The sequence below is a fragment of the Nomascus leucogenys genome, chromosome 23 (assembly GCF_006542625.1).
Source record: "Nomascus leucogenys isolate Asia chromosome 23, Asia_NLE_v1, whole genome shotgun sequence".
Taxonomy (NCBI): Eukaryota; Metazoa; Chordata; class Mammalia; order Primates; family Hylobatidae; genus Nomascus; species Nomascus leucogenys.
Genome location: NC_044403.1, coordinates 28,300,335 through 28,312,084, shown reverse-complemented (window position 1 = coordinate 28,312,084; position 11,750 = coordinate 28,300,335). Strand labels below are relative to the sequence as shown.

Genomic DNA, 11,750 nt, shown 5'->3' with positions numbered 1-11,750 from the left:
GTGGTTGTCTTTTCATAACTTCTATAACATGTCCCCTGATTATTGGATTTCTTTCCCCCTGAGTCCTTGATGCCACTTCACTTAGAGAAAAGGACACGATTTTTCAGTCCACAGAAAACCTAACCCAGAGCAGTCCCAGTCTCTCAAAGCCCCCTTCCCAGTCACATTTTTGTAGTTTGTTCAGAATGGATTCCTACTCAACTTGGGAAGTAGAGCCTTAATTAAATGCCTCTTAGGAGAGTTGGAATTTATTTCCATTTTGAAAAGCAAATTCTAGCAGGGTAGATTTTCGTGAGCCAATATAAAGGCTATTCCTTAGACCAAATTTTCAAAAACCAGAGATAGGGCCAAAAGGTGAGGCTGTATCATGAGTCACTTGGGAACAGGGTGGGGCCATTCTGGGCCCTCTGGCTGTGGCCGCATACAGGGAGACAGCGAGACACACACAGGGTGCTCACCCTGTAGGGAGGCTGAGTTTTCTATTATGATTCCTGCCTCATTTCAGCAAGCATCAAGTCTAGCTGTCAAGTTTTCACCAGCCTACCACCAGTCTTTTGACAGCTCTTCCCCAGAGATGCTCAAGGAAGAATGAAGGCTTGAAAGTAGTGTTTTCATCAACTTGCCCCGTTCAGCTGTTAATGTCAAGGTTTGCACACTCAAATGCCAGTGGGATCGGGGCATCTAACATAAATGCACAGGGCAGTGGAGAAGCTTCTGGGATCTCCGGATCTCTCTTCCCTACACCTTCAAAGTCTTGAGCTCAGGAATCCACTGCTTTTTTTTTTTTTTTTTTTTTTTTTTTTTTTTTTATGCTTAAAAGTGATAAAGAAGAGAGGCGCAAGGAAGATAAATATGTTGGCAGAGATCCTTCCCTCTACCTTCATGAAGGGGAAATTTCTAGTTTACCTGTCGGGGTTTCCTGTTCGGAAAGGTGTTCTATATGGCGTGAGGAAGGCGGTGAGACCCCATGACTTGGGCCTCAAAGGTTGATTCTCACAGGACCTCCTGTGGAAGGGACCCCAGAGAAGCAGCAAATTCCATACATTGCCCCTGTCACCTTTCCCATCCTTGGAACGTCAAGGGACCTGGTCCTTGGGAAGAGCTGCGTTTGCTGAGGGGTGGGTTACAGAGGGTGCCCTTCCGGCGACCCTAGATGAACTTGGGGAAGGGGCGGCAGCCTTCCGGGCCCGTTCCCCCAGCGTGCGTGTTCACTCGACCGCCCCTGACCACCCCTAATGGGTCGCTGGCCATCGGGCTGTTGTCCTCGGAGCTCAGGAGCTCCTGTGAGCAGGAGGCCGGGGCCGGGGTCATCCGGGCCCGGGGTTTCAGCACGTTCAGGGGGTCCCGCTCCGAGTCGTCCTCGGCGCTCCGGGTGTGCCGCCGTGGTGTGGGGGTGTTGAAGTGAAGTAGGGGGATCTCGTTCCTCCGGGACAGGAACTGGGAGTACGGGGGTGGGTTCATGCCCGGCAGGAAGGCTCTCTTGGCCCGGCCCAGACTGACCAGGAAGTGATGCTGAGGAGAGTGGTAGACGTCGTACCCGTTTTCCAGCGTCTGGTGTTGGAACCTGCAGTTCTCCGGGTTGAAATAGTGCTGGAAGGACAAGAGCGAACCACGTGAAGGGGGGCCCCACCCACCCCCCAGCTCCTCCTGGGGCCACATACTTGTGCCAGCTGGCCTGAAGCCCTGCAGTTCTTAGGGCGTTGAGCCTTCACGCCTTTGTTCCCTGCTAGGGTAGAGTGGTTTTGATTAATGCTCAAGCCCAGACTATAGTTCCCCCTTTCGGAGACTACCACTCCTGGGGCCTCTGCTTACTGCCTGGAGGCCCAGGCTGGCCTGGCCTGGCCTGGCCTGTGGTTTTCCTGGAGTAGGCACCACCTCGTCCTTCCCGCCTTCTACCTTTTCCAAGCCTCTGCTGGCTGAAAATTGGCTTGGGTTTGTCTCTTTACTGGAGAAAGGAGAGGGGATGGAGTTTATAGGGTCAAACATGAATGAGGGCACTGACGGGATTGGAGACATGAACTTTGCTGACAGAGCTGACAGATGAGCTGGGTTCGAATCCTCTACCACTAGTACTGGGTTTTACTGAGTGCCCCCACGAAGGCCTTTGCCTGTTATTTCTTTTAATCCTCAAGCTCCACAAAGTAAGCAGTTTACAGATCAGGACTATCTACATTCCTAGAGGGGTTAACAGGTGTTTAGTTAGTTATCTATATTTCAATAGTTGTTTAACAGATTTTTGTTGCCAGACACTATTGTAGGGGCTGGGATGCAGCAGAAAGCAAAACAGAAAGTCTGTATTCTTGTGGCGTTTCTAGTGGGCATGGGTGGTGGTGAGAGACTCCTAAGACAAGCAGCCCTGCTATTTTACGACCTCAAAATCCTCAAAAAGAGGCCAGCAGCCTTTAGTTTGGGAAATCCTTTGCTTACCAATCCAAATGAATGGCTATCACAATTGGGGCAGGGGTTATTAATTAAAAATCTTTAACTGAAGGGAGCCCCACAGGTCACGTGGTCTATTCCACTTCACTTTTTCCAAGTGAAAATGCTGAAGTTTGGAGAAGTGAGGAGATTTACCCAAAGTCACAGCTAGTCCCAGAATCAAGAAGACACCAATGGCTTTTTACCCTTTCTCATGTACTTTACAACATGAATTGACATGACTTGAGGACCTACGACTACATACCAGGGCCTGTGCTAGATTCAAAAATGAGTTCCAATGGGCAGTGCAGACTAGGGGCTGAGAGCCTGGGATCTGGAGTCAGACTGCCTGAGTTCAAACTCCAGCTATTAAACGTGAGCATTCAATACTTAGACTGCATGAAGTATCAGTGGAAGCAGGTCACCAGGGTACACTGCAAATGGAATTGTTAAGCTAGAGAAGTCTATGTCGTGTCAAAGAAATTAGGCTAATTGTTTGCAAATGGTGACCAACACAAAAAAGAAACTCACTGATCCAAAAATGTTGCCTCTGAAATCCATGCAGAGGTATCTTCTGCTCATCACACCTGTAATCACCACAAAGCCAGCATCCTCTGATCTGATCATCAGGGCACCTGTGGAGAAAACCAGGCAGGGCAAAGACTCATTGCGCATCCAATTCCCACCTTCAAGCACCTCCTGAAAACCCACCTTCATGAAACCTCCCTGGATTGATTTTAAGGGTGGTGATGACTTCAACACCCTTAAATTCAGCCTCATTTCTGCATATTCAGCATTTCTTCTGACATCCTCTCTTGCCCCCAACACACATACAGTCATTCACCTCCTGCTTCATCTTGTTGCCTGTATGGGGCACTCTGAGCTCCTGGAATTCTTCTACCTGTGCTGGACACATGTTTCTCTCTCTCTACCTGGACCGTCTTTATTTTCCCTTTTGCCTTACTAATACCTTTGAATGTTTGTGGTGATAGTCACATTCTTCCATGCCTTCTACTTTGTGATTTTTAAATCTATGCTGAGATGTCTTTCAAGGATCCAGCTTGCCATAGAGTCTGATTCTCCTCCTGGATGTCTGTGTAATTGTCTAATACATTAGTCAACACCCAGTATGTGTACAGAATGGTATTAGAGTTGATCTCCCTCTTCCTTCTCTACTTACTGAAGTCACTCAGTCTTCAAGACCAGGCTCAGGCGTCACCATCTCTATGAAGACTTTCCTCATCTTTCCATTCAAAATCAGTTGTTCTTTTTTCTCAGCTCCTCAGGACAATGCCTTCACCTCTATTACAGCATGTATTCCATTCACCCTGCTTTAACTGAGTTTACCTATCTAGTGCCTTCCTTAGAGTGAGCTGCTTAGGAGCAGAGGGTAAAACTGTTTATGTTGAATCAACATAAGTGACGGATGGAATTTTCTTCTTGGCTCTTCTTGGGTTGGTTCTTTATCATTTTCTCACTTGGTGGTGACCCCTCCAGGTGCAGCCCCTCATAGACTTCCAGTGTCCCCTCTCAAAAACCAGTCTCCGACAAGGGCCTGAAACCCATTCACACGACCTACCTCTTAAGTAATTGGTAATGGCTTTAAATGTGCTTTCTGTTTTGTGGCAAAGGCACAATTAGATCATATACTAGTGTAACATGCGTGATAATTCAGTGAGACTTCTTCCTCAAATGTTATTTAATTACCTGACATTTTCTGTTAAAAATCATTGCTTTAGATCTTTGGGGCCACTTCCAGTTGCCTATCACAGAATTTCTAGGTGCATCTCATCTGACCTCATAGCTCCCAGGGAGACAGCTAGAATCCCACACAGGGATTCTAATTCCTCTTCTGCAACTGTAGCTTGGAGAGGTTGTAAATGCCCAATGTTTGTGCCTAGCAAGTGATGGAGCCTCATGGGGGTGATTTAAAGCCCAAAGCTCTTCTCCCACTCCATGCAGGCTCAATACAAGGACCTTCGAGGAAAATAAGCAGCAATAATTAGGTACTAGCTGAGTAGAAATCATGATAGGGACTGAAATTGGACTGATGCAGAACAGAGGGAATGAGGGTGGAGACAAGCCCCAGAAAGGTGAGAAAGGAAGAGGGCCAAAGAGAGAAGTTAATTTGTTTCAAAGTTGGGCTGAGGGGAACCTTGAGGGAAGCTTCCCAGAAGGTGGACTGGGGTATGACAGGCACAAAGGATGCTTAAATTCCTCCACAGTGGTGTCTGCCTATGTGTCTCAAATGTATGGCTAGTTTTGTGGTAAACCTTTGGAGAAATATAAGGAATGTGTAAGAAATGGTTTCAGCTGGGCACGATGGCTCATGCCTGTAATCCCAGCACTTTGGGAGGCTGAGGCGGGTGGATCATGAGGTCAGGAGATCAAGACCATCCTGGCTAACACGGTGAAACCCCATCTTTACTAAAAATACAAAAAAAATTAGCTGGGTGTGGTGGTGGGTGCCTGTAGTCCCAGCTACTTGGGAGGCTGAGGCAGGAGAATGGCGTGAACCCAGGAGGCGGAGCTTGCAGTGAGCCGAGATTGCGCCACTGCACTCCAGCCTGGGTGACAGAGCGAGACTCTGTCTCAAAAAAAAAAAAAAAAGAAAAGAAAAGAAATGGTTTCTGTTCTGGTGACTTTTCAGTCTAATTGGGAAAAAATTACATTTAGTAATGGTCTTTGAGCGGTTGCACTCTAAGCACTTTACATTTTTAAATTCTCAAAACAAATGTTATATTGTTAGTACTAATTATTATTCTTATTAGTAGTAGTAGTAGCAGCAATATCCTAATTAAAGTGATAAGGAAACTAAGACAGGATTGAAACTCAGGTCAGAGACATCTTCTTCCTACCACCCGGTAACAAGCCTCCAGCAGAAATCACTAAGAGTCTGAGAAGACAACATCAAATGCTAAAACACATGCTGCAGGCAGTGAGGACAAAGAGTCAGGGCAGCGCTAAGGGCTCGGGGAAGGGGCACTGAGCCAGGCACCAAGAACCAGGGGACTTGGATTTTGGTCCCAATTGTGCCGCTTGCTGACCTCGCACTAGCCTCAGTTTCCTCAGCTGTAAAATAGAACAATAGCTGTCCTGCCTGCTTCATAGGGGGATGATCAAAGGGGATAATGGTGGTAAAAGTGACTCGAAAGTGTCGAGCCAACAGAGGACATCACGTGGCGTGTTCTGACCTGCTGTTTAGGCTGGGCCCATGCCTTGACAGGCATGCTGGCCTGATGCTTGGAGTCAGTGTGGGCAGCGCATATGGCACACACGCGCCTGGTCTCCAGAGCCAGTCCCCCTAGGAAACATCCGGCGGTGGTTGAGGAACTGTGAGCAGCTGCTACGGAGGGCACACAGACTCTTCCATCAAACAAAGTGAGCCGATGTGAAAGTTTAGAAAATGTGAGAGAGTCAGAGGTTCTTTCCTTTGTGCTTTCAAAAGGCATCTTTTCGCAGTCTGCACAGATTCAAGGGAGAATTTTGCAGAAGGAAGGAACAAACCACTGACTACTGGAGACACCAGCCCCGCCTGTTGGAGCTTAGCAGGCTTAATGGACTTTGCCTTCAGTGACGGAGGTGTCTCCCTGCGTGTGACCTTGGAAGAGCGTGGGATTTGGGGTCAAGATGTCCTCTAGGTCTTTTACTACCTGTCTGACCTTCAGCCAGTTATTTAAGTTCTTTAACTCTTGTTTTTTCACATATAAAATGAGGATGGCAGAAACATTTACCTCATTTGGTCATCTTGAAGACATAATGAGATAATGTTTTTATCCTTTAGAAAGCACTTCCTAAGTGCTAGTAATTTTTACTATTACCACTTTGCCTCAACCTCTGCTTATAGAAGTAGAAAATTATCTACTCCATTCTACTCTTGTGGCCAGTAAGTGATAAATAAGATGATAGCAGTGAAGTGCTTTGAGCATCTCAAAAGAAAAATGTATGAAGAAGGCTTAAGGAGCCCAACAGTAACTCAGGTTCAAGTAAAGAAAGTTCCTGTGGGGAAGATGGAGGAAGTGAAAATAGCAGGATCTAGGAAGTGATATTACCAGGGACAATAAGCATCTCTCTCTTGCTGTTTCCATATAATGAGGATAAAGGGGAGTCAGAGGATGGCCTTGTTCATGGAACGGGTGATAAGGACATCAGAGGGGCACCTGGCAGCAGTGTTTGTGAGTCCCAAGGGAACTTGAAGAATCTGGTAGGCAGGAGATAATTTCATTTTGTCAAGTCCAATGACCCAAAGATGGGTTGTGCACTCAACTCCTAAGCATTTCTTACAGCAAAGTAATAAGATGAACCAGAATTCAATAGAAATGGATAATTAGAAGGGGAAAAATACCCCTCACATTTTAGGTTTCTGTCAGTGTAAAAACATTGCTTAACAGTCACTGATGAGGTCATTACAAATCCTTCACCAGACATTTAATTAGTTGTGCTTCTTATCTACATGCATTAATCTTTCCTCTTTCTTTTGGGTAACTTTTTTTTTTGAGACGGAGTCTCACTCTGTCGCCCAGGCTGGAGCACAGTGGTGCGATCTCGGCTCACTGCAAGCTCCGCCTCCTGGGTATAAGGGATTCTTCTGCCTCAGCCTCTCAAGTAGCTAGGACTACAGGCGTGCACCACACCCTACTAATTTTTGTATTTTTAGTAGAGACAGGGTTTCCCCGTGTTGGCCAGGCTGGTCTCGAACCCCTGATTTCAAGTGATCCTCCCGCCTTGGCCTCCCAAAGTGCTGGGATTATATGCGTGAGCCACCGCACCTGGCCTCTTTTGGGTAACTTTTAATTGTAGTGTGTAAATTTTTCCTGCACTTTTTCCCCATAATACACATGACAACTGATTGAACAGTACAAAAAGTTATCTACGTAGACTAGGAAAAGTAGATCTCCCTCCCGCTACCCTGACCCTAAGTTCTCCTCCCCGCATTCACGTTTAACTCTTTAAAGATGCAATGTTTAGCTAGTGCTTACTTATGTCTAAGGAAACAAAATCAGATTTCTATTTTTAAAAATCTGAAGTCAGTTCAATTTATTTTGCTGCTTCTCAGTCATTTTAATTCACTCCAACTAGCACTCAGTGATCCCTTGGGGCCTGATGCGAGGTGGGCTTTCAAGGAAAAGGTCTACAGTTCAGATTGCCAGTGCAGGAGGTTGACTCTTCACACTCACTCCCCACCACAGCCAGCCTGTTCTGTTCTTCCCTAATTCTTGTTCAGGAAGAAACGTCTTTAAGGAGTTCCTTTCAGCAATGGGATTCCAGGATTCAAGACAAGTTGTATAAACATTCTCTAGTTGGATGCAGCCCTTTCCATCTAAGAGAATCAAAATAATTTACCATAATCTACTATTCTGCATTTTAAATCACATATAGTCTTTTTTTTTTTTTTTGAGATGGAGTCTTGCTCTGTCGCCCAGGCTGGAGTGCAGTGGCGCGATCTCGGCTCACTGCAAGCTCTGCCTTCCGGGTTCACGCCATTCTCCTGCCTCAGCCTCCCAAGTAGCTGGGACTACAGGCGCCCGCCACCACACCTGGCTAATTTTTTGTATTTTTAGTAGAGACAGGGTTTCACTGTGTTAGCCAGGATGGTCTCGATCTCCTGACCTCGTGATCTGCCCGCCTCAGCCTCCCAAAGTGCTGGGATTACAGGCGTGAGCCACCACGCCTGGCCCACATATAGTCTTGAATTAGAGTAAGGGTGGCCCCTCCCTGAGAGGCGCAAAATTGCATTTCCTAAAAGTCTGGTAGTGAGCTGGCTGACAAGGTAGGACGACAGACCACAAGGTCCTTGAAGGGTTGTGTCTTAGTTTTCAGTCACAGCGCTTGGTACAGTGCCAGACACATCGTAGATCCTATTAAATATCCATGGAATAAAATGAACAACACTTCGGGTGCATCAAGTGTATCCAGATTTAATTGAAATCTTTGCCATGAGACTCAAACTTGGTTTCCAAGATGTTGACTCCTGAGTCTTACTATATTCTCTGGAGTTCTGGAACATGTTTGGTATTTGGAGAGAACTTTCCTCTCTCCTTTTATCTCCTATCAATATGCATTTAGCACTTGAAGAGGTTAAACTGTCAATTTTGCATGTTATATGTCTTGCAACTTAATTTTGCATGTTATATATCTTGCAACCAGATTTAAGGACCTTTGGTGCCTAGAAGAATAAATGCCTCACACACAGCAAGGCCACAGCAAAAATAATTAATTAATTTATTACAACAAGAAAGGGCAAATCATAATTCCTATATTTTCTTTAGTTAGAGATTGTCTAACTAATTTTTCTTTCCTTTAATTTGAGCTATATTGGATCAGTTTGCATTTTTCTGTATCCTTTGAAGTGTTTTCACATGTTTTCTTAAAATAGAAGATCCAGTCTTTTCCAATATCTATCCCTGCTTCCACCACATTACCCCTTATATAGGTGTACACAAAGGGGCCCTCATTTGAATCATTGCTAATGGATTGATTATTGTGGATTGTGATCCAATTCTCCACAAACCTGATCTTTAAAAACATTCCAGTTATCTCATGTTGCCAATAAGTTTCTAAATAGCTTGACTTGCTACTGACTGGACACCTTTCAGTTCCACAGAGAAGAATCACCAACTCATACTGGGTACCTGAGTACCTGGGTATCTGAAACATCCATTAAACCTGTTGGATGGATGGATGGATGCATGGACAAATGAATGGGTGGATGGGTTGTATACTTGGCCATTCTCACCAAGACAACATACGTAGACAGTCTGTCTTTAATACATTTTTCCAAGAATTTTTATAAGGCCAGAGTTGGAAAGAGCCCCCAGATTTATCTATAACAATCCGGGTATGACCCAGGAATCTTCTTTACAACCTCCCTAGTTAACCTAGTCTGAAGTCCATGAGCTGAAATGTAGTTTCTGTTGATCTGCCTGGCTTCTTTTTCTCTTAGACTCCTTGCCTTTCTTTCTGTACATTTTTTGAATCTTTTGATGGGGCAAAGGGAACATGGCTCCTACTATGGGAAGGGTTTAGTTGAAATAAAAATTATTCATATTGAGAAAAACCAGCAAATACTAATTAGGAGAGTCACAGAATCTTCCCCTAAGATTTAAATACACACACACACACACACACAAACACACACACAGACACACACACACAGAGACAATAAGTGGTTCCTGGGCAGAAAGCTAGGAGGGTTGGATTAGCCCTCCAGTCTAGTCCCCAACCTTCCCAAGCCCCCTGTAGATGGACAACAGGGGTGCTCCCCTTCTTCCCAGCCTGAAGCCCTACTCACTGTAGATGGTCTGATGGGGTGCGCCATCCACATGGCCATTCTTGTGGATCTGCAGGTGGTAGCTGTTCCTGGCTGTGGCTGTGTACAGGTGGATCAGGCCACCCCAGCTGGAGCCGAGCAGTGGGGAGGCATTGGGATAGGCTCTGAGGACGCTCATGCTGCAGACGCTGCACAAGGCACAGACCCAGAGCCTGAGGCGGGCCCCCAACATCGTGCCCTGCTCTGAGTGGCTGGTGCTGAGATTGAAACCTGACACTCCTGTCCGGACTCTCCTGGCCCAGGCCTCACTGGCCTTTTCCTTCTCCCTTGCAAGTAGCTGGCGTGAGGATCCTAGACTGGATTCCCTCCTTTTTGCCATCAGACTTTTAAAGGGTAGCAGTGTGACATCAAACAGGAAAAACTCCACTGTCCACATCCTCTGTGTTGTAATCAGCCCATTGAAAGAAAGTGCAAAGACCCCGGAGGCGCACGGAAGGCACGTCGGTTCCAGACACACACACCCCTCAATTTCAAGCCAACGCTCCAAAAAATGAATGACGTGTGGGCAAAAGTTATCTGCCACTCTGGGCTGTCTGTTGACCTGTCCCACTTCCATCAGGAAATGTGAAGGCAGCCAGCGGTTCCCAAAAAAAATCCAGCTTCAGTCAAGCAGTCAACCGACTCCTAGGCAATTAATCTCCCGTCGAGTTTACTTATTTTGGTTTTCTTTAAATTCCAATCAGCAAGTATGTATCCAGTGCTTAATCTGTGAGCAGGATTTGGTGGGTAGCTTGCAGGATATAGAGATACATGACACCATCAGGCAGATGGCATCCTCTGAGAACCCCCACTTCATGAAAGATGGGAGCTGGGAGCAGGGGCACAAAACCCGAAGTTGCCATTTTGAGAAGATTTTGAAATGGAAGAAAAAGAAGCAAGGCCTCGAGGTCACTGCACATGCCAAGGTTCAGTTTCTCAGCTTCCTTAGCCTGGACTTCACCGAATATGCCACGGTTCAATTTCTCAATTTCCCTAGTTTGGACTATCGAGGGCAACTAAACTAGTAGTCTCTCCAGTAGTAAGGAGACTCATTCAGAGACCTCATGGGGACTGAAAAGGCTGCTGGCTGAGCAATGGGGATCTGAGCCTCAGGACATGGTGTCCCCATATTTAGTGTCTGTACCTGAGTGCTCAGCTTGGTGTTGGCTGCTTGCCTGCAGATGCTGTTCACAGTGAGCCCTCTGGGAAGCTACACCTGACGTCGGGGGGGAATAGTCCTGGCACATACAGTCTAAATGGGAGCAAGCTACTGGAACACACACCCAAAAAAACACGCAAGGAGACTGCTACTCTTCCATTTCCCATGTACTGAGTATAGGCCACGTACAGGCATCAAGCTAGACTCATGTACAGGTTGATATAGGAGACAGCAAGATGTGATTCCTATCTTGAGGAGCTCAAACCTAATGCAGGAGGCAGATAAAAATAAGTAACCATAATACAAAATGAGTGCAAGCATACAGGTATAGACAGAAAGAGATGGCATTTGTTACCCTACATTTGTACAGCTTTTTTTATAGTTTACAAAGCATTTTCACATCTATTAGCTTATTTGAACCTCACTGCCACTCTGTGAGATAGGCACTCCATGCATTATCAAGATTTTAATACTTTACATGAAGAAATGGAGATCTTAGTGTTTCCATGTCCAAAGGCACAAAGCAAATAAATGGTAGAGCCAGGACAAGGTCTTCTCCTTCCCTAGGCTGCTTCTCCAAAGAATCACAGCCACAGCTAACACTCATGGAGAGCTTACTGTTCCACTTACTGCTGTAAGTGCTTTACTTGTAGTAACCCTTTTCATCTTCAGAATAACTCTTTGAGGAGATGCTGTTATTTTCTTTATATAGATCAGGAAACTGATGCACATAGTTTAAGTAACTTGCCTAGAGATAGAAAGGTAACATGTGGAAGAGGTTGGATTTGAATCCAGGTCTGGCCCCAAGACCTCCTAAGCACTTTTCAAGATGTCCAAACCCACACAACATGTTAGAGCTAAAGC

General features: G+C 45.8%; 1 protein-coding gene across 1 annotated transcript; it reads right to left on the bottom strand.

Annotated features, from left to right (window-relative positions):
• Positions 1–433: 433 nt before the first annotated feature.
• Positions 434–10,059, bottom strand: FGF23 (fibroblast growth factor 23). The gene is made up of 3 exons (XM_003273701.2): positions 9,710–10,059; positions 2,950–3,053; positions 434–1,590 (listed from the first exon to the last, which is right to left on the bottom strand). The coding sequence occupies exons 1-3, from the start codon at positions 9,918–9,920 to the stop codon at positions 1,150–1,152; spliced, it is 756 nt and encodes a 251-aa protein (XP_003273749.1). The 5' UTR covers positions 9,921–10,059; the 3' UTR covers positions 434–1,149.
• Between the last annotated feature and the right edge of the window lie 1,691 nt (positions 10,060–11,750).

Excerpts from the sequence above, each read along its gene's own strand:
- FGF23 (XM_003273701.2), bottom strand. The coding sequence starts at position 9,920 with ATGTTGGGGGCCCGCCTCAGGCTCTGGGTCTGTGCCTTGTGCAGCGTC. Across the intron at positions 3,054-9,709 it reads ACCCCATCAGACCATCTACA|GTGCCCTGATGATCAGATCA; the intron begins GTGAGTAGGGCT and ends TTTTCTCCACAG. Across the intron at positions 1,591-2,949 it reads GAGGCAACATTTTTGGATCA|CACTATTTCAACCCGGAGAA; the intron begins GTGAGTTTCTTT and ends TTGTCCTTCCAG.